Here is a 23,404-nt window from a genome sequence, read left to right on the forward strand (position 1 = left end):
AAGGTCAAATTTGGTAGACTCTTAAACAGGCAGCTCCAAACACTGTCACTGAACTCTTCAGGTTTCCATTGAAAGACGAATCAGTGAGCCTTTTGTGGCCTTTTTGGCCTCCATGCCTTTGATTTCTAAATCATTGTAATCTGTATGCTAGATGTGTTTACTCAGGAAAGCCATTCCTAAAAACTGCCTCTGGTCGTTGCCTTGCCTTGCTTAATATATCCTTCTCTTTAATACAGGAGTACACTGGAGATGTGACCTTCGGTGGTTTTTTAATGCTGTGCCAAGGGTGGGCAAGAAAGTACAGCCATAAATCACACGGGTGTCTGGGGCAGGCAGACCTTAAAATGAGTCTCCAAATGAGTTATAAAAAGCCAGAATTATAAGGAGAGAGATAAAAGGAGAAAGGACCAAGGCATATTTTATGAGTCTTTATATAAATCATCTCCAATCTCTAATTCATATACAGAACTGGCTCACGATTCTTCACTCAGGAGATTCAAGGCTGAAAGAAAAGTTAGTAAAAGTGTTTTGTGAAACTTCTTGCTTAGAAAACAGGAGCCTTTGTGATCTGGGGTCTATAATAGAATTATTACTGCCAAGTGATATCAACTGTAACAGCAGTCACATTCATTAAGCATCATGGATGTTTTAGACTTGGCACTAGCCTCAAAAAACTCAGTCTAATAGAAGAGATAGGCAAGAAAAGTAATCATTAAAATTAAGGGCAAAAGAAGAAAACAAAAATTGAAAATTTTTAAAACTTTTACTTTTAAAAAAATTAGTGTGATAATTACCAAAATAGAGATAAGCTATAAATTCACTTTACAGGGGTCACTTATATAAGTATTATTACCATATTGAAGGTGAACATGATTGAAAGGGGTTGTACAGACCCACGTGTCTGATTAACACTACAAATATAAATAAGTTCTTGCATGAACTACTGCAAAGGTATGAATCTTGTACAAAAAGTGTGTATAAGTTCAGGGTATGGGGGGAAACTATTGCATGCTATGGGCTATGTTTAATAGGAAACATCAACAGTACCACAGCAACACCAGGGGTTAATAAATAATGGGGTGAGGGACAAGAGTTAAGGGGAGGTTGGGATTTTCTGTTTGGTGAGGGTGTGTTCCTTGGTTATCTTGGGAATGATGAAATTATCTAAAATTGAGAATGTTAATGGACTGTTGACTTTGGACATTATACGTGATACACCCTTTACGAAGGATACACAGACTGAGAAGTAGATTAGTGAACAATGGCTTATACATACGATTGAATATTGTGCTCCTACAAGAAGAAACGAAGTTGTGAGGCATGCGACATTGTGAATGAAACTGTAGGACATTTGGTGAGGCAAAATAAGCCAGAAACAAAACAGCAATTATTGTATAGTCTCATTTAGAAAATACTTATCGGAAAACAGGGTCTAGATTGCAAGCTTTTCTAGCTGTCACATTTAGTCCAGGGTGGTAACTGTTATTTCTGGATTTTAAGAGGCTGTTATGTATCTATAACCTGGTATTTTGGGATAAAAACAAAGCTGATCAGGTCAGGATTAAGGAAATTCAGAGTACAGGGGTAAGGAGGACTTTGTCTCTATTTTAGAACTTCATGTACTCCTTGAGACCAAAGGAAGAGAGGTTTATTTTGTCCAGAACCTAAATTTTCTGTAGCACATAATCTAACTCAACCTGTCTGGATAGATCATTTAAACAACCCAAACACATGGAGCCCAGAAGAATGAGAGCCTGCCTTTACTCCTGTATAGCTTAATGAAATGCCAGGATACATCCCAGAGTATATTAAGAAGATAATCAGAAAGCACTGTCAAAGTCCTTTGAGGGGTGGAAGAAAAATTATGGAACTATAAAAGTTTACCACCAGGGAAACCCCTGATATTGTGTCAAATATTAGGGACACCCAAATCAATAAGCCAAGCCCTTGAAGTGTAACCAATAAGTTATCAGTGGTTGAGGGAATTCAAATAGAGTCAAGAGGCTACTCTGGAGGTCACTCTTATGCAAGCTTCAGTTAGACATTGCTACCTATCATAACCTGCTAAATCCCAACCAAAACCATTACTACCAATCCTAAAGAACACCTAGGGCATTATATGAGATTCTACAAAGGTTCCATGCACCAGGGTAACTTTCCAAAAGCCTACAACCTCCAGATGGGTCCCTGAACCAGATAAGTCCTGAAATGCAGAGGGTCCAGCCTCTCCAGAACATCAACTAGTTCCATCCCCCATCCCATATCATCAATATCTCCTTCCAACATGAAAAAGTTAAATAGCCATAGCCCAAATACTACTAAAGAGTGGTAGAAAGATTAAAGGTATTGGTGGAGTTATACAGAGAAGGTGGGGTTTAACAAAGGAGTGTGATTGCTGAATCACTGTATTGATCATTCTTTTAGCCTCCAGTGTCTTGAAGCAGCTAGAAGTAAAAACCGAAAATTGTGGAACTGTAGCCCATACCAAATTCTGAAATCTATTCTACAACTAATTGTTGCAATGTGCTTTGAAATTTATCGCTTTTTTTTGTATATATGTTATTTTTCACAATAAAAGAAAAAAAAAGTTAATGGGCAGAGCCAAAATATCCCTAAAGATAGGGAGAAGGATCAAAGAAGAAGGAGGAGTTGTATCGGGGAAGACAGGATTTAACAGAGTATCAGTTCTGAATTTTTATATTGGTAAAACTGCCAGTATATCCACCTTCCTCTCTCCCTCTTCTCTTACACCCAAGGCTAAGTAAGTGTTAAAATGACAACATTTCATCTTGTTTTCTTAAAGATCTTAGCACATTTATAGCCTTTAGAAATAAATAATAACTAAAGCAGAATTTTAAAAGTAGAACATAAAAGAAAATGAAAATAATAAAGATAAAAAGTTAGTATTAAAATGGTAAGAGGAAAAAAGTAGAACAAATTCACATATAAATTTAGGTGTAAACAGCCTAAATAAAATCGTGTTTTACCCTGCCAAAATATAGAAACAACCAAAAATTCCTTCTAGTGGTAAATGCATAAACAAAATGTATTTGTTCTTTCAATAAAAATAAAGAGACTGCTGAACATGCAACAACATGGATAGACAGCAAACGCATCATGCTAAGTGAAAGAAGACAGAATTGAAAGGCCACATATTGTATTATTCCACTTATATGCCAGAAATCAGATCATTGGTTGCCAGGGACTTTGGTGAATGGAGGGCTGACCACAAAGTGGCACCAGTAAATTTGAGGGATAATAATCTGTATAATGACCATAGTGGTACTTACATGACTGTATACATTTGTCAAGGAACTCGTGGACCTGTACACTAAAAAGTATGAATTTAATTATGTAATTTACTATAAATTATACCTCAATTAAACAGGAATTCCCAACAAATTTCTAAGATAACCATAACAACAATGAAACCCAAACTTGGCTCAAATACTGACTAGATTTACTCAAAACACCAACATACTCCAAAAGTCTAACAAAAGAAGAGGAAGTGTGTTCATTTCCAAACATAATACCATTTATCTCTGTCTCTGTCATATCTGAGATATACATCTTTCAACCAAAAATTACAAGGCACACAAAGAAGCATGGAAACAAAACAATATGATATCAAGACGCAAAATAATCAAAAGAACCAGACTCAGATATGGCGTTGATGTTGGAACTACTCAGCATGTAATTTAAAACAACTATTATTAATACATTAAAGGCGCTAGTGGAAAAAGTGGATAGTGTGTATGAACAGATGGACAATTCCAGTGGAGAAATGAAAACTATAGGAAAGGGTCAAATAGTAATGCTAGAAATAAGAAAAACACAGTAACAGAAATTAACAATGCCTTTGATGGGCTCATCACTAGACTCATAGCTGAAGAAACAATTACTAAATTTATAGGTAAGTTAAAGGAAGTTACCAAAATTGAAACAGGAAGAGAATAAATTGAATGGAGGGGAAAAAAAAGCAAAGAGCATCCAAGAGCTGTGGGACAATATCAAACAATATAATATAGGTGAAATTGGAATTAAAAAAAGAAAGCAGAGAGTCGGACAGAGGAAATATTTAAAGAGATAATGGCTAAGAATTTTCCAGAAATAATGAAATACACATCAAATCACAAATCCATGAAACTTAGGGACTCCCAAACAGAGCACATACCAAAAAATACATACCTAAACACATGACATTCAAACAGCTATATACCAAAGATAATAAAAGAAAATCTTGAAGAGAGTTAGGGAAAAAATAGACACAATACACATAGAAAAACAAAGATAAGAAATACAGCAGACTTCTCAATCTAGAATTCTATAGCCAGCAAAAACTTATTTAAAAAATGAAGGAGAAGTGAGAGAAAGATCAAAGGTGATGGTGGAGTTATACAGAGAAGGTCGGGTTTAACAAATGATATCACTGCTGAATCAGTATTTTGATATATCTTTTAGTCTCCAGTGTCTTAGAGCAGCCAGAAGAAAAAACTAAAAATTGTGGAACTGTAATGCATACCAAACTTCAAAATCTGTTGTATAACTACTTGTTAAAATGTACTTGGAAATTTACTGCCTTTTTCATATATATGTCATTTTTCACAATAAAAAAAATGCTTAAAGAAAAACAAAAGGAGAGGGGGACATCAGTAAGATGGCAGCATAAGGTGCCCTTGGCAAACAATCCCCTGAAAAATAGTGAAAAACAGGCATACCCTATCAGAATTAACTTTCCCAGAACTCTGGAAAACAACTGAGATATACAAAAACTCAGTGAATGCTAAACCAGGGAAAATAAATCCTAAAAATACTAGGGAAGCTGCAGGAACACATTTACATATCTGGCCCTTACTCTCCATTGGCTCAGTGTACCAGTTTGTACAACCCTTGGTGGCTTGGTGGCTTGGCAGCCCATCTGCATTCACATTCAGGCCCCTAGTGTATGATTATTAGTTTACCTACATTAGCAAACCGGATGTCTTTGTACATAAGCCTCAACCCACTCCTTGGAATACTGACTAAAGATATGTATTTGGGTCACCTCATCTCAGATTTAGCCAGGGTGGAGGAGTGGTGCAGAAAGGTGGAGTGGATGGTGGAGCAGAGATGAGCTGATCATAGCTGCCTGGGATGAAAGACTGTGACTGAAACAAAAATCATAGCCTAGCATTCTAGGAGGAAGACTTGGAAAGAAAAACTCTTTTTTTGGAGAGGAAACAGAATCACATACCAGGGAATTCTTGAAACTACCATGCATGCCAAAGGCAAAACACATGCTCAGAATGACCTGAGAACTGTTCATCCTAAAATAATATAAACTGGGCTAAACACTAAAGAGTCTCAACACAAAGCCGGTCTACATTAAAACCCTGGGGAAGAGGGAGGATCTGACTCTCAGAGTTAGCACATCAAAATATTTAAATGTCCAGGCTTCAACAAAAGATCACAAGGCATTCAAAGAAACAGGAAGAGATGGACCACTCAAAGGCACAAAGTAAAACAGCAAAGGAAACCCAGACACTGAAACAACTAATTAAAGAACTTAAGCCAACTCTCCTAAATAACTTCAATGAACTAAAGGAAAACATGGACATGGAACTAAAGGAAATCTGGAAGACAATGCATGAACAAAAGGAGAAATTATAAATTTTAAAAGGAACCAAACAGAAATTCTGGCATGAAAAGCAAAATAAAAGAAATAAAAATATATACTAGAGAGGCTCAACATGTTTGAAAGAATCAGCAAACCTGAAGATAGTATAATTATTCAGTTTGAAGAGCAAAAAGAATGGAAAAAAAGTGAATGGTACCCAAGTTACTTCTGGATGACATGAAGCATATCAACATATGTATAATAGGAGTCCCAGAAAGAGAAGATAAATAAAAAGAGATGGAAAGAATATTTGAAGAAGTAATGGCCCAGAACTTCCCAAATATGTTGGAAGATGTGAACATACATATCCAAGAATCCCAACAAATCTCAAATAGGATACTCTCAAAGATAACTACATTCAAACACATAAAGTGTCAAGAGCCAAAGACAAAGAGAGGATCTCAAAGCTATAAGAGAGAAATAACTCATCCCATATCCTCAATAAGAGTAAGTACCAATTTCTTATCAGATATGATAGAGGCAAGATGGCAGTGGGAAGACATGTTAAAATGCTAACATAAAAAAAAACTGCCTGCCAAGAATTCTATATCCAGCAAAACTGTCCTTCAAAAATAAGGAAAAAGTTAAGGCATTCCCAAATAAGCAAAAGCTGAGGGAGTTATCACCACGAGGCCCTTCCTTCAACCTATATTCTTCAGGTTGAAAGTAAAGGACGCTAGAGAATAGCTCAAAGCCATATGAAGAAATATGATAAAGAGGTCAATTCACCAACAAGACATAATTATAAATGTGTATGCACTAACAATACAGCTACAAAACAGGAAGTGCCAACATATTTTTAAGAATTAAGATCTGATCATAATGCAAATAGATAAAGACATTCAACAAATAACAGCATTTTGACACTCCCAATGCATTTCTAAATAACTTGTGAGATAGAGTAAATATGAATGGAAATCCATAATTGTATAATGTCCCTCTTAATCCCTGATAATATTCCTTGTCCCAAGTCTGCTTTACCTGATATAATACAGTCACTTCAGTTTTTTTCTGACCAATGTTTGCAGAGAGTAACTCTGTCATCCTTCTACTTCTAATGAAATTTTAGAACTCGATCCTAAAATTCATGTGGAAGATCACAGAGCTAAAAGCAGTAACTAAAAATTTTAAGAACACGATAGGGAAACCTAATTCTGGAAATGTGACTGGACCATAAAGCTATGATAATGAAGTCAGCATAGCTTTTGTGAAGGGAGGACAAATGGACCAATAGAACAAAACAGAGAGATGCTAAACAGAGCAATACATGTTTAGGAAGTTAGTATATGATAAAACTGTTATTACAAATAAATGGGAGAAAGACAGAGACTTCAGGGTGGGCCACGGTGGCTCAGCAGGAAGCATTCTCGCTTGCCATGCTGGAGACCTGGGTTTGATGCCTGGTGTCTGCCCATGCAAAAAAAAAAAAAGAGAATTCAATAAATGTTGTTGAGATAATTCTCTAGTAATATGGAAAAAATCAAAATAATTCCCCTCAAATACACAAAGACCATGTCCAGATCATTTGAGGACTTAAATGTGAAATGTCGACTTTAAAACTTAGGGGCAAATAGGCAGATAACTCTGTAAGCTTCATTCTTGGACGATTTCTTCTACAGGAGCCAAAAGGCACAACCCTTAAGGAGAAAGTCGACACATTTGGCATTAAAATATAAAATATCTTTCTCTAAGCCCAACTCCGCAAGTTAAACCATTGCCATCCCCACGACGTGGGACATGACACTCAGCGGCGTATGTCTCTCTGGTGGTATAGGAGAGGATTCCCAGGGATGAGTTTGGCCCTGGCACCATGGGATCAACAATGCCATCCTGACCAAAAGGGGGAAAAGAAGTAGAGCAGATAAGGTATCAGTGGCTAAGCGAGTCCAAATAGAGTAGAGAGGCTACTCTGGAGATCACTCTTACACAAGCTTCAGTTAAACATTGCTACCCATCATAATTTGCCAAACCCCAACCAAAACCATTCCTGCCAATCCTAAAGAACACCTAGGGCATTATATAAGATTCTACAAAGGTTCCATGCACTAGGGCAACTTTCCAGAAACCTACAACCTCCAGATGGGTCCCTGGACCAGTTAAGTCCTGGAATGCAGAAGGGTCAGCCTCTCCAGAACATCAGATATTTCCATCTTCCTACCCCATATTACTGACAGCCCCTTCCAACATGAAAAAGTTAGAATGGGCATATCCCAAATATTCCTAAAGAGTGGGAGAAAGATTAAAGGTGGCGGAGGGTTTAACAAATGAATATGATTGCTAAATCATAATATTGATATTTCTTTCAGTCTACAGTGTCTTGGAGTAGCTAGAAGTAAGAACCTAAAATTGTGGAATTGTAACCCACACCAAACTCTGAAATCTATTCTATAACACATTGTTGTGATGTACTTTGAAATTTATTGCTTATATATATATGTATGTTATTTATCACAAAAAGAAAAAAAAAAGAGGAGTATAATAGAGATGACAGGATTTAACAAATGAGTATGACTGTTGAATCACTATATTGATATTTCTTTTGGTCTCCTAGTGTCTTGGCGCAGCTAGAAGAAAAAATGAAAAATCGTGGAACTGTAACTCATAGCAAACTTTAAAATCCGTTCTATAACTACTTGTTAATGTACTTGGAAAATTATTGCTTTCTTGTACATATATTTCACAACTTTAAAAACGTGCATAAAACTCTCTTATGGGCTGAGTTGTTTCCCCCTCCAAAAAGCCACAATGAAATCCTATCCCTCAACACCTCAGAATGTGACCTTATTGCAAATAGGGTCATTTCAGATAGAATTAGCTAAGTTAAAATGAGGTCATGCTGGAGACGGGTGGGGCCGTAATTCAGCACGACTGGTGTCCCTGTAAGAAGGGGAGAAGAGACCCAGGCAGGCATGGGGGAGAAGGCCCATGATGATGGGGAAGATGCACTAGAAGCCAAGGAAACACAAGGATTGCGGCAAGTGCCGGAAGCCGGAAGAGGCAGGAAGGATCCTCCCCTACGCATTTCAGATGGGGCACTGTCCTGCTGACCCCTGATCTCTGATTTGAAACTCCAGAAGTGTGCAGCAATACATTTCTGTGGGTTGGAGCAACCTAGGTTGTGGTGCTTTGTTACAACAACCGCAGAAACCAAGGCAGACTCCAGAAGCTAAGGGAAAAAACAACCTACAGACAGAAAACGTGCAAACATATAATTGGCAGTTGCTTTATAGGCAGAATTTATAAAGAATTTCTGCAAATCAATATGAAAATGAAAAATAATACAATAAATAGAATGAACAAGGAATATGGACTGATAACTGAAAGAAGAGGAGGCCTGAATAAACAATAAACAAATGGAAAGGTATGGACCTCACGGAACAGGGTAAATGCAAACTAAACCACAATGAGATTCCATTTTACACTCAGAGGTCTCACAATACCAGGATGGCCAAGCTGAGGGAGCATGCATGTCCTGCTGGAGGGAAGGTAAATCGGCGCAACCCCTCTGGAGAGCATTTTGGCAAAGCATACTGAGGTTCCTACCCTTCCATCCAGCAATTCCTCCTCCAGGCATGCGCATTAGAACAATTCTTGCATCAGAATGATTATTCCAGCATCATGTGTAATAGCAAAAACAGTAAACTACTTCAATGTCTATCAAAAGGAGGACAGATGAATATAATATGAAATATTTATATAGTGGAATTTAAATAAATAAAACTGAATTTTGTTGACCAACACAGACACTTCATAAAATAATAATTTTATACAATAAACAAATTGCAGAATTTATAAGTATACACAATTAAATGAATAGTATAGTACCATATTTAGCTAAAATTTCAAACATGAAAACAATATCATATCCTATAAACATATGGGAAAATATAAGATATGAATGGAAATAAAATATCAAGTTCACAACAATGATAACCAGATGGGAGGGAGAAGAATAGAAGCAGGAATGGTTAAGTGACATTTAATCTATTTTAAAATCTAAAGCAAATATGGCATAGTTTATGACATTATAAAAATCCCTTGCTCTGATAGGGATGTTTGAATTATTCTTTATTCTCTTCATATTTTCATTTCACAAAGAGAAAAGGGGAGTCAAAACAATCCTCATTTGTAGATGACAAGATGATATGATAATAACAAGGGGAAAATTGTCAGAACTAAGAGAACTTACCTAAAAAATAAATCTCCAAATCAACAGGATTCCTATTTATCTGCAATAACCCGTGCAAACGTTTGATGGGGAAAAAGTAATTTTGTAGCTAACAAAAATATAAAGATACAGAAGGTATCTTTGTGAGAATTAGACAGGATTTATTAAAGGACAAAATGTACTGTGAGATTTTATTAACTTCGAAACATTATATCTACCAATATTATCATTTTTGGAGATGGAATAGGAGGCTCAGAGTGGTGACAGGATTGCCCAGGACAGCTCAGCTAGTTAGTGACCAATCGAGGCTGGAACCCAGTCCCTCAAGCCCTGTTCACTGCCTCTGTTCCAGAAGCCAGAAGATGCATTTACCCATCTCCAATCCCTGGCATTTGCAAGGAGCTTTCTCGTACTTAAACTTGCCATTGCTGCTCGGTCCAGCGCAGTTGAGGAATATTCTTTTTTACGCCATACCAAAGGAGCCTAGCAGTGTGGGTCACATTTCTGGTGATTCATGAGATCTTCCTTCTCTTTTCCACCAGTGTCTTCGCTTTTGTTCTCCATTCCCACTCCTCCCTATTATACCACAAACTTCATTTTAGAGCTAAATCCTGTAAACTTCATTTTCATTCTGAGCTATTCACTCCTGACCTTCCGAAAGCACCCAAAAGACCTTTCCTCCTATTCCTCACTGGAAAATCCCCTTGTGTGAGGGGACCCCATCAAGTTGAGCAACACATTCCTCTTTCAGGTTCCAGGTCTGAGCAGGACCCAACATCAACTTCCCTTTCTGCTGCCAGGAAAGCCCAGGACGATGATGTTACTTCTTGTGCCACGACCTCTCACAAACAGGATTCAGGCTCATCTCCTCTGCATAAATCTCCAGAGGTTTCTCCCCATCCTAACTCATACAGGAACAAACCCTCTAAACAGAAATTTCTTCCCAGAGGGAGAGGGTAAGTTAGGTAATGAATTGAATAGCTAATTAATACATTCTCTAAGATGAAAGCTATTTTGTTTTCAGTTAACAATAAGAGAATCCTGGCTTGGCATTTTGCCTCAGGATTTAAAATGTGAACTTAATTATTTTGCCTTTCTTGCATTTTCCAAAGCTCATGAGTCCTGGAGCAAACACAGTATGGGAACCCAGAGCAAGGGGATGCCATAAGATGCAGCAGGAGGTGAGAGCTGAGGCTTTGGGAGCAGGCCAAAACGCCTCTGTGCACTTCTGCTTCTTCCTGGGGGGTGGGGGGGTGGCAAGGGATTGGTTTTACAGCAGGACGAGGCTAAGGTCATTACAGGATCTCCTTTATGACAAAGTCTGTGAGTGAAGTCTGAGGCCCTCTTTATACAAAAGGTGCTTTTCCCCATATGTGGCAGTCAGTAAAACAAATTTTAATCTGAATTTTAAATCAGCAAAGGGTGGACAAAGGCAGTATTAGGAGGAGTACCAGTACTGATGAGAGAAATGTCCTTGAGGAAGCTAAAAAACAGCAGAGTACCCAGGATGAACTCTCCATAAATTCAGTTTTCACTGGTGAAGTATTTTTTAGCTCATGGCCAGTAGATGTCAGGATAATGCAACAAAAGAATACAGGTTCTTTTATTCCTTAGATCCATTTCAAAGGTTCTTAATCATTATGAGGAGAAAAACCCCTTTTTATTCCAAAATTTTGCTGAAAAAGCATAATGGACTTTGAATGGTAGTGGTTGTATTTTTAGTAGCTGCTAATTAAAATATATATGACAAGAGTTACAATTTAAACTTTAAATGAAATTTATATTTTAATAATCACACAAAAATATCAACTTTCATCAGAAATATTAAAATGTGCGAGAACATCTGGGTGGGTAGAATATTTACATCCATTTCAGACAACACCCTGGAATGCCTGCGCATCCTCAGACCATTGGCAATAGCTTTGTGGTTCCCAGGGCTCATGGGTCCAGAAGACGGGATCATTAATTTCATCAAATCTTGCTCTCTCCACACTCCCACTAGCAGACTCCAAAAAGCTTGGAGAAGGTGAAAAACGGTAAGAGGAGAGAGGGGGCTAGAAGGCCCCACTTTCTGCCTTACTAAGTCTCAGAACTCTAAAACCTACATGCTATAAATCACAAAGACTCTGGCCTTGCAGTTAACTTTTTATGTAAAACACAGTATATAGATGCTTTGAGTCAACAAAGACAGTGGTGAAAGATGGCCCGGTGTGTAATTCCTCCAAAGAAACGTTGAACAACTGGCGAAACTGGCAGGGCCATTTTCCTCAAAACTCTGGAAAAGCAGAGTTGCAGTAATTGGGCAAGTTCTGAGTCAAGAAAACAGAGCTTTAACCTAGTAGAAGATCGTGGAGCTCATGCGGGCTCCTCCTCCAGCCTCTCCCCAGCACAGTGCAGAGCCAGGCTGCACTCCCATTGTGGGTCCCTGGCCCTGTTCTGGAGGGAGAAGAGTAATCCCAGTGCACGTGCTGGGGTGCCAGGATGTTGGCGCCAAAATAGTCGGTGGGAGCCTAAAAGACTGAACCAGGAAACTGATTTCTAGCTCACCCTCCCAGAACTTGCCCTACAGGTAGAAGCAGCTTGGAAACATCTAAAACAGGATAAGAAACGATTAATTCAAAGTAGCCTGGGGCTGAAGGTTACCAGTTTATAGATTGTGCAGGTTTGAATCTATTTTGTATCCCAGAAAATCCATGTTTTCATCCTGACCCAATCTTGTGGGGGCAGTCATTTCTTTTGATCCTAATTCAATACTGTAGGTTGGAAACTTTTAATTAGATTATCTCCATGGAGATGGGATACACCCAATTGTGGGTGTGACCTTTGGATTAGATGGAGATGTGATTCTGCCCCTTCGCGGCGGGTCTTGATGAGTTTACTGGACTCCTTTAAAAGAGGAAACATTTTGGAGAGCGCTTAGAGCAAATGCAGATGCTTGGAGGGCAGTAGCTTTAAAACAGAAATGGATGTTTGGAGATGCTTGGAGCCCAACAGACGTTGCCTTGTGCCTTCCCATGAGATATTAGACAAGCCAGAACCTGAACAGAGCCGAGGGAAGCCAGAAGATGAAAGACAGCCTCAAAGAAGCAAAGTGAGGCGCCCCCACAGGAACAGAGGCTGAAGGCAATGGAGCCCAGGACCAGCAGATGCCAGCACATGACTTCCCAATTGACAGAGGTGTTCCAGACGCATCAGCCTTTCTTGAATTAAGGTATCTTTACCTGGATGCCTTAGTTTGGACATTTTCATAGACTTAGAACTGTAAACTTGCAATTTATTAAATTGCCTTTATAAAAGCCTTCCATGTTAAAAAAAAAAAAAAAAACAAAGTGATTCCCGGTGCCTGCCCATGTTAAAAAAAAAAAAAAAAAAAGCCTTCCATTTCTGGCATATTGCATTCTGGCAGCTTAATAAACTAATACAAAGACATACAGGAGAGCACGTAGGAGGGGGTAAAGTATATATATATACATCACAAGGAATAGAGGGAACATTCTGAATCCTGTTAAAGGGAAATTCCTAAAGTCACTAGTAATCACATGCCCGGGACAACATAGGTTCAGAGAAAACATGAATGGACTTTGCACTTCACTTTCTCTTCAGGTTTATCTTTTAGATAGGAGAGTTAAAGTCTGAAAGAGAGCACCAGCCAACACAGAAGCAACTTGCAATGACTATGATAGGTGTATTTATTTACCATTTTTGTTTATTTTTGTTAATTCTTAGTACTCAAGGAAATCTCTGTCAACTCACTAGCTGGACACAAACTTAAGGAACAGAAATCTCAGGGGCTAAAAGCCAGAGTTAACACATTAAAATGTACAGTATGCAACAGAAGATTTTAACATAAACAAAGAAATAGGAAATGGTGACCCACTCAAATAAACAAAATAAAAACCTAAGAAGATCAGACTTTGGACATCCTAAAGAAGAAAATGACAAGGGGACTCAAAATGATAAACTACAAAAAAATCAAATAAATATGAAAGTAGGCATTAACAGGAGACTTGAGGGACAAAAAATGCGTAAGACTTACAGAAAACAAACAGTGAAATAGCAGAAGAAAGCCTTGCATTATCAGTTGTTACTTTAAATATAAATGGATTAAAATCTCTAGTCAAAAGCCAGAGATTGTCAGAATAGATAAAAGAAGCATGACCCAAATATATTCTGTCTACAAGACATTCACCTTAAATGCAAAGATTTAAGTTGCAAATGAAATGAGAGGAAAAAATATCATGCAAATAATCAAAAAGAGAGATGGGGTAGCTACACTAATACATTAATAAAGGAGATTTTGAGTAAAACTATTGTCCAAGGGACAAAGACGATCTATACAGATAAAGCGGTCAATTCAATAAAGAACACTGTTATGAACTGATGATAATAAGCAAGCTCGTAGAGTTACAATCTAGAATACAGACTGACTCCTGGTTAGAGAATGTGGAGTTGATGCTTAACTTGTACAGAAATTCTATTTAGGCTTATGGTAAAGGTTTGGAACTGGCTGGTCGTGATGGTAGCACATTACTGTGAGTGTAATCCACAGCACTGAAATACGTAAGTGAAGGTGGTTAAAAGAGGACCTTTAGGTTGTATGTATTACTTGAATAAAAATCAAAAGCTAAAACATAGGACTGTACAACACAGGGAACCCTATTGCAGACCATGAACTATGGACTATATTTAATAGTACAGGTATATGAAAGTCATTTCATGAATTATAGCAAATGTACAATACCAATACGGGGTGATCATAATAGGGTGGTAGATAGGAAAAATATGCCTAACGTAAATAATGGACAATACATAATACTATTTTAATAACCATTCATCTATTGTAATGGGTAAATTACTGTTTAAAAAACAGTGCAACTTTTTTTAAAGTGCTATCATCAATTGTAACAAATACTCCACACCAGTGCAAGGTGCTGGTGTACTAGAATCCTGTTTTTCTTGCATGATTGTTCTGTAAACTCACAACTTCTCTAATAAAAGAAAACATCATAGAACTATACAACATAGTGAACCCTAATACAAACTACAGACTATAGTTAATAGCATAATTATAATAGTAATGTTTCACCAGTTTTAACAAAGGTATCACAATAACACAAAGTGTTAACCACAGAGAAAACTGGGGTGGGAAGGGTAAAATATATGAGAACTTTACATTTTCTGCATGATTTTTCTGTAATCCTACAGCTTCTCTAATTAAAAATAATAATTATTATTATTTTAAAAAACCATTATTGTTAAACGGGGCCTCCATGGGAAGGGAGAGTTTCCCAGTAAGACAGTACCGAGTTCTCAAAAGTGCAGGGTCTGGAGCCCACACGGCTGGGTTGGAAGACAGTCTTTACCATTTCCATTAACTGTGTGGCCTTGGGCAGGCTATTCAATGTCTCTAACCTTCTGTTCCACCCCTCCATCCCCAGAAAACAGCAATCAGTAGTTTTTGCCTCCTGGAGATTTTGTGAGGATGAATTGAGATCATCTACATAAGGCACTTGAGACAGTGCCTGGCTTCATAACGTTGGCTGCCCTAGTGGGATGGTTGATTTCATGTGTCAACTTGGCCAGGGTATTGTGTCCTGTAGTTTGGCCTACCTGTTACTGTGGTAGGATCAGCATTGGCAATCAGTTGTCCTTAGGTAAAGGAGATCACCCTCCAGAATGGGTGGGCCTCATCCAATCACTTGGAGTAACAGCAAGAACTGAGGGTTCCAGGGGTCAGAAGAGTTTCTGTCTCAAGACTCCAACGTTACCTTTACTGCAATTTCTAGGTGCAGCCTCCCCTATGGAACTTGGACTTGTCAGCCTCGGCAATTGTGAGTCAAATCCTTATAATAAATCTGTTTACACACACACACACATACCCTGTTGATTCTATTTCCCTGGAGACCCCAGACTGATACACATAGTTACTATTATTGGTGTTTCATTGTATTACCAATTATCTTCACAGTAACTGAAAATGTCATTAATGAGCTTTTGTTTGTATGAATTGGTCTCTGCAGGAAATAATGTAATCATGGATAATACCTAGTCAACCACAGGTCTCTCTGCTTCAACATTTCCAAAGTGTTGTGATAAAACGGGTAGCATTTCTTCCATGGGCATGTCAATGCAAGATTCACAGTAAAGAGGCCTGGGGGTGAAACACCCTGGGGGAATTTCCTTCCACCACAAGCTGCCATCCCTGGAGTGGCCACTTTCATGTCATAGTGATTCTGGATGTGTGGAGGCAAAGATACTTGGAGGTGTAGACATTTGTGACTGAGCTTCAGCATTAACACAAATTATCTGAAAATGAGAATCCCATGTCCACTGACACTTGGTCTGAATCCTTCTTGTCCAAAGGTCTCAGATTTGTCAAAATAACATTCCCCCTTTTATTTCGTACCTTCTTGTCCTGAACAGCAGGGAACCTTTGCTAAGTTCGGACCTGTGAGAGCAATACAGGACCAGGTTGGAGAAGACACCTTCTCTAGACTCCATTCAGCCCTAAACTCCTTTCTCAAAGCGGCGGCTTTGCTCAGACTCAGAGGCAGGAGGGGGCGGTGGAACTTGCACTGGAGGTGAGAATTCCTGGTGTTCATTTTGTATGGAGGGAGCAAGCAGGGTTAGTTTCTATCACGGACACTGAACTCTAGGCCTTGCTCTTTCTGGCACCCACGAGGCAGCTGACCTGAGGAGCCTGCTGAGCCCAGGAAGGGCAGCAGAGGGCGAAAGCTCTGCAGTATAGTTAGCTAATGCCCTGCCCTGCCCCATCTCGGGGTTCGGACAGCAGCCCCAGTGGGCTGGACTGTCCATCTCATTTGCCCCGGGGGTGGAAGGAAGAGGTGTAACAAGGTCCGAGGAAGCACACCCTTAAGGGTGTGGACAGAACGTTTCTAATACACCGCTGACTTTCCCCTAAGGGACAGGAACATTCCTGGCTGACCACAGGCCCTGCTCATCAACCCTAAGAGGTAATAATAGGCAGAAGAAGAACAAGAGATGCGGCCATTTTAGCTTGGGTCTCTCCCCTCCATGACATGCTTGCCCACACCCCAGTGATGCCTGTGCTCTTTGCCCACGCCTGGGTAAGGACAAGGCAAGCACGTTTCACTGGCCCATTGCACGAGAGAAGGGGCTTTACCATCGCTCACAGAGGGCCAAGATTCTGGACCTTGGTGTTGGGGTCTCCTATCCTGCCTGGACACTAGCTGGAGCTTAGTGGGTTGGATGAGCCCTGCCCAAGGCTCCGCTTTAAAGACAAACACCTTTTCCTTCTTTGGCTTAGGAAAGCTGTGCTATGCACTTGCCCTCAGACAGAAAAGAGAACTGAGATCTGGGGGTGGCTTTGGAGAAAGGGGCCAAGTATGTGCTCTGCCTGCTTTTATCGCTAGGGGTCACCAAGGCCTGCGAGACTGAGAAAATGGAGTGCTACATTCTGGCATGCTCAGCCTAGAGACTCCACTGAGGTTTCAAGTAAAGCCTTAGTAGGGAAGAAGGTGGGTTTCTCTGGGTTTGTCCTCCATGCATGTATCTCCTTCAGGAATCCCACAGGAACTTGACTCTAGCAAGATAGGATTCAGATGCTCAGCAACCTGGGTTGCAGAAACTTCTCAGTCTCTCCACCAGAGAGGGTTCCAACAGCAAATGTTCCTTTATCCTGTTCTTAATGACTCGAAGTAATTATTGTAAACATCAGCTACTTTATCAATCATAAATGCCCTGCCTCAGACCCTGTAGAGATGGGGAGGCCTCTTTGCCCCCACTCAAAATGGCTACAGCCTATGGATCTCTTTGAGGTTTTCCTTCTACTTTTTAGTCTCATGTCTCCTCCTTTGATCTTAGTCTGTAACTTTCCCTTTTCTCCGTTAATGTACTTGAGGCAGACTCTCTCACCACTTCTAATTTACTACATGCCGGATGGTGACATTTGTTAGAATGATTTATAAAAATCAGAGTAAATGGAATTGGAATGCAGGCTCAACTGGGTTTCCCATAAGTAAAATACACATGTATTACTGCATGGACTCTGACACACCAACTTTGGTTCCACGGAAGGTTGGCTTCCAACCTGGTTACCGTGTTTTTTTCAAGATAAGCAATCTTTATGTATAAATGAAGTATGGCTTTTAAAGATAACATTTCATCTGCTTTTATTTTAAACTGAAAGTGCCCTGTTTATCCCAAATGGGGATGACAGAATATTGCATTCTACCTAAAACCCACATGTCAATCATTTCATGCACTTAAGAGTTTTATTTCAGACTCCATGTGATGCTCAATTTAGGTAAATAATTGTCCTTTCAGTAAGAGTCAGATGACTCAAAGCACATTTATATTAGTGAAGAGTTTCTTTATTGCAAGAAGCAGAAACCAGCTCTGGGGCTGATGTATGCCTAAAGGAATATAGTGAAAGGACTGTGAAGAAGTTTCCAGAATCAAAGAAAATGCTGAACAATGAGGCCATGGGTGGTTTAGGGACCCCAGCAGTGATAACCTTGGATCCTTCCCCTAGGCAGCCAGCATTAAGGGGACTCAGCTCTCTGGGCACCTCCATTAAAAATTCAATTTCTCAGGAACGGGCAGGTGATTGAGCTTCCACCATCCAATGTCTCTATCCTTACATGAACCAGCCACGGCCAGCTACCAGGGTAGCTGGAGTCAATATAATAAAGTCACAGCTACCGGGGAGATTGTCATTTCTCTAGCAACCATGATACTCTGTGATTACTCCAACATCCTTGGCGCTCATTTCCCTACCACATATAATCCTTGCCTGTCCAATGACTCCTTCCCAGGAAGAGTCCCCAGGGGCATCATTACTCTGTCACCCTGATCTGGAGAAAGCCCGAGGTCACCCACTTACTTATCATTCACAAGTTTCCCACGTTGGTGGAGCTGATTTTCCATCGTGAAGTTGATTGTAGCACCATACACGTGCTCACCAAAAAATACCTTCATTTTTGACTTGTATTCTTCATCTTGATAATAGCGAATCATATCAGGGAACCAAACTATCAGTCCATAATAACTATAATAGAAAAGATAGATGTTTGAGCAGAACAGGCTTAATTCTTTCGTTATCAGAGGCTGCAGTTATGACTTGATATAGATCAAGCTCATTTAGAACAGATTCGTATGACTCATTATTAGAAAATATAACAATATAATTCATCATATTAAGAGAGCTTAGAAGGAAAATCATGACCTTCCCATAAATGATGAGAAGGCATTGGATAAAGATCAACACTCATTCCTGATAAAACATCAATAAAACAGTAATTAATAGATTCTTCCTTAACATGCAAGAAAATACATATCCCAGCTCAAAAGTCAGAACCTTACTTTATGTGAAACCACTGAAGACATTGTCACTAAAATCAGGAACAAGACAAGGTGGCCCCTATCACTAGCACTATTTAACTCTCTACCGTGGGGCTTAGCCAACTCAGACAAAAGAAAGAACACAGGAATACACAATTGGAAAGGAAGAAGTAAAGCCATCTCTATTTACATAGAAAACTCAAGCTCACTAACCGAAAAAATAAAATAACCCACAAACAGATAAAAAGATGCTCAATCCCATTCATAACAAGAAAAATGCTAACTAAAACCATACTAGGGGGCAGGCCACAGTGGCTCAGCAGGCAGAGTTCTCGCCTGCCATGCCGGAGACCCGGGTTCATTTCTGTGCCTGCCCATGCTAAAAAAAATAAATAAAAGGATGAAAAGAAAACCGCACTATGGTACCATCCTTGCCCACCAGATTGTCAGAAACCCAAAAGCTGGCCAAGCTCTCGTTGGTGAGCATTTCAGTAACAGGCGTTCTCATCCATTGCTAGAAGGACAACACTGCAATGCCACTGGGAGGAGAATTTGTCAACACCTAGAAAATTTACCCCCTTCTGCCCCACAATCCTTCTTCTAGGAATCTATGCCACTGATAAACCTGCCCAAGTACAAAGTGGCCTACTCTGGTTATTGACCGTGACATTGTTTACAATAGCCAGTCTTGAATGGCCCAGCATTGTGAAGTGCCATGCAGACGTACTGCATCTCTGTACAGAAGAATGAGGAAAACCTTAATGTACTGTTGCATATATATGGATATCAAGACATGGATATAGTGCTGAGTGTAAAAATCCAATGCAGAATTGTGTGCTTTTGAATAAGAAAAGGAGGAAATAGGAATATGTATAAATATTTACTTATATCTGCAAAAAGAAAGACAGGATTGATAAACAAGAAAACTTTGTAAATGATTATGTAGAGGAGGCAGAAGGGAGTGGGTGGAGGGAGAAGGGATGGATGTGGGACTTCTCTGTGGTTTCAACATTTGAAAGCTACACTTTTCAACAAAATTAAACATCAATAAATATAATAAAAACAGATAAAAAGCTATCAGCGAATTGACACTTTTGTCTACCAGATATCGCTTCTGAAATGTTCTCTCCTAGTTAACAAGGGGAGGAAATCATGGTCTGACTTCCTCTCTCCCTGCACCTGGTAGGGTGTAGAAGTCAGAACTCCACGAAATAGGCATTGGAAGAAAGTTAGTAAGGGGCCCCAGGGGGTATTGTGTCTCCTCGCTGTCCTCACGTGGTGAAAGGGGTCACTAGAACCAGTTTGGTTTCCTGGATTGGGGAAGTGAGCATGGGAAGTGGGGATCAAAGCAATTTCATAGAGGGAAGTTTAAAATCTTGCTAAAAGCGCCTAATTGATAATATTTAGCTATTTATCAAGCCTGTACGATGTGCCAGAAAGTATTCTAAATACTTTACATGTATAGTAGAACAGCCCCATCATGCTGTAATTGGGCCCCAAAACTTGTACAGAAAGAAGAGTCATGCTATTCGAGGTTAATGAAATGGTGAGGGTGAGCGTGAAGCAGAAGAGAGGAGCCAGTTAATCACCAATCACGTATATATTAATTTTCACTGTCTGAAGGCGCATTATTGCAGAGTTTCACTGTTTTCTCCATTTCATATATTCAGAGCAACATCAGTGGTTGCCCAAACTGCCCTTATTCTGTGCTTCTTCCTTGTGAGATGGAAACTTGACTTTGTTCAGTGTCAGCCCTCAAGGTAGGGAACTGTACCTTCTGCTCGAAGTCTAAAGCCATCTGGACATCACACGCCTTTCACTGGGGATTCCTTTAGGCACAGGCATGAGGGACATCTAGCTAATTGGGCAGGAGGGAAAGTCTGTCGGGGGGCTTCTAAGAAAGGTTTCCTTGCTGTTAGAGAGGCTCCAGGAAAGGCAGCTTCTTCCACCTTGGGACACTTCCCTATGCGGACATGATGCCTGGAACAGGGCAGCCACCTTGCAATCACAATGAGAACTGTCCTGAGGCTGAAACTCTCCCTGGAGCCAACTTCCCTAGGGGATTCTTGTTTTGCAGGGTAATACATGTCCTCATTGTATAACCCATTAGAGTTGGTTGCCTGTTACTTCTAGCCAAAAACATCCAATCTGATACAAACTCTCCCAGTTAGAAACAGCTGTAATCCTTAATTTATAAATGGAGCGACTGACACACGAGGGATGTAAGGAACTTGGGCAAGACAGAACTTACCTTAAAGCCATGGTGAACCAGACCACAGCCAGAATGAGTGTGTTCATCCTGTAGGGGCCCATCACACAGTACAGCGCATTATCCCAGACCTATAGCCCATACCAGAGAAGGGTTACTAAAGGCAGGAACTCTGTGACTTGGAAGAGATCTTTTCTAAGATTTAAATTGTCTAAGGACCATGGAGGGTAGGGGCAACTCATTGTCTCCCAGAGGCAGTAATTCTCTTCAAATAACAAGGAGGGACTCTTCTCTTCCTACTGGTTGGTCTCACACACTAACAATCCTATAGAATTCTTCCCTAGGAACATGGCAATATTCCATGAATGTGACCCAAAGCATAATAAGTTAGGATTTCAAAGGACACAGCCAGGAGACCTCCAATGAACCTTGAGTAGTGAGTTCTGCACTTATCAGTGGACAGCGATGATATTCAAACATTTAATGACCATTCAATGAAGACACCATCCAGTCTCAATAGATTCTGGCCAGACGGTTGCACAGTGCTCAGTGGCTGACTGTAGGCAGCCTATTTCTTCAGTAAAGCTTCATAAAACTTTACCCGTTATGAAAAACCTTTCTCGGAAACCACTAACAAACCTCAAGGGGTATTTATATCACTGGAGAGAAAGATGTTTACTCAGACCAGACATTACCAACGTTCAAAATACAGAACTTACAGAGGAAGAGCAAAGAAGAGAAACAAAGGCTCAAAGATAGGAGATAACTGGCTCAAGGGCCACACGCCTTCAAGACCCCCACCCAGAGTTGCTTCCTCTCCATCACACTGCCTAGGCTGATGGGGTGCTCAGGGTCCTTATTCTTCATCCACTGAGACAGCAGATCCACCTTCCCATTCAACACATATCCTTAAACATACCTGCTTGAAGGTGGTCTTGAATCTGACCAGCCAGCGCTGGTACCAGGTTCCCGTTGAACTTTGGATCTCAATGAATTCATCCATTTGCTTGGGAGTCTTGATGTTGGAAACCTGAAGAGCAAAGTGATCAAAGAAATTTGAAACCTACTTCATGTCTGAATTTTCTTTTCAGTTTTTAGTTTAATGTTAACTGATTTTATAAAGAGCTTAGAGGGCTCCTTGGAAACCCTCTAGCTCAAGGAGCCTTAACCAAAGGTGCACATAGCCTGTCATAGGGAGTTTTCTCAGGTCGATCTGCAGCACAAGACATAATATAGCAAGAAATGCGGTAGAACTTTTGGCAGGAGCTGGACTTCCTTTTCTCAGGTAACACCTTTCCCCCTCCTCCCCCAGATATCATGAACCCAGCTGTAGCCAAAAGAGGTCAGGAAGGAAGGTTGACACCAAATTAGAAGCACCTTAAAATATCCACTCAAATGCAAGTATCCATTCAATTGCAAATTTTTCTTTTCTTTATTCCCAAGGGAGTGGGTGTGTTGACAACTTCAAGTACAATTACTCTAATTTACAATTAGCTAGAATATTTGTCTTGGATCTACCCTAAATTAGAACATGTCCTGTTTTCACCCCAGCCCTACCGAGCATTGATTCCCAGAAGGATATGTCAACTCTCTTCCCTTCAGTAAGGCTTCACTGGGGCCTTTGCCAGGTGGTAGTTTAGATGCTTATCAGGCAAAGTTGGTGGATCAAGAGCTGAAAGGCTGACGTGAGGAGGGGAGACATTCAGTGCTGGCCCATGAACCCTGAGATTCCAACCTGACCCCAAGCTCTTCTTCGAATTGCCAAAACCTTTACTGAGGGGGGATGCATAGGAACAAAAAAAGTAACACCATCAAGGTGGTGCTACCTATTAACTTGTAAGCATGTTGGGAAAGAAAAAAATTCCAAAGTCTCATGGGCTCCTATTCATTGATTTCTGCCTGAACTATTTTTCTCTGGCATGTATTCCCATCCCAGAAAGGAGGAATTCTGGTGCGAAGCAAAGGATGCAGCTTTTGCTTTTGGAAAATGGGGTTTTATTGATTTCCAGGCTAAGATTTATTCCTCAAAATTAGGCTGTTTACATTA

The 23,404-nt window shown here is 39.9% G+C and overlaps 1 protein-coding gene across 4 annotated transcripts in view; it reads right to left on the bottom strand.

The window, feature by feature from the left end:
- SV2B (synaptic vesicle glycoprotein 2B) overlaps nt 1-23,404 on the bottom strand; it is a 119,033-nt gene that overhangs the window by 12,311 nt on the left and 83,318 nt on the right. For all 4 annotated transcript variants that reach the window (XM_077124121.1, XM_077124118.1, XM_077124120.1 and 1 more), the window contains 3 exons: nt 22,277-22,387; nt 21,400-21,488; nt 18,691-18,855 (listed from right to left, as the gene is read on the bottom strand). In XM_077124121.1, the coding sequence (XP_076980236.1) occupies nt 18,691-18,855; nt 21,400-21,488; nt 22,277-22,387 (365 nt within the window). The remainder of the gene's footprint in view (nt 1-18,690; nt 18,856-21,399; nt 21,489-22,276; nt 22,388-23,404) is intronic.

Source organism: Tamandua tetradactyla, chromosome 12 (genome assembly GCF_023851605.1).
Source record: "Tamandua tetradactyla isolate mTamTet1 chromosome 12, mTamTet1.pri, whole genome shotgun sequence".
Taxonomy (NCBI): domain Eukaryota; kingdom Metazoa; phylum Chordata; class Mammalia; order Pilosa; family Myrmecophagidae; genus Tamandua; species Tamandua tetradactyla.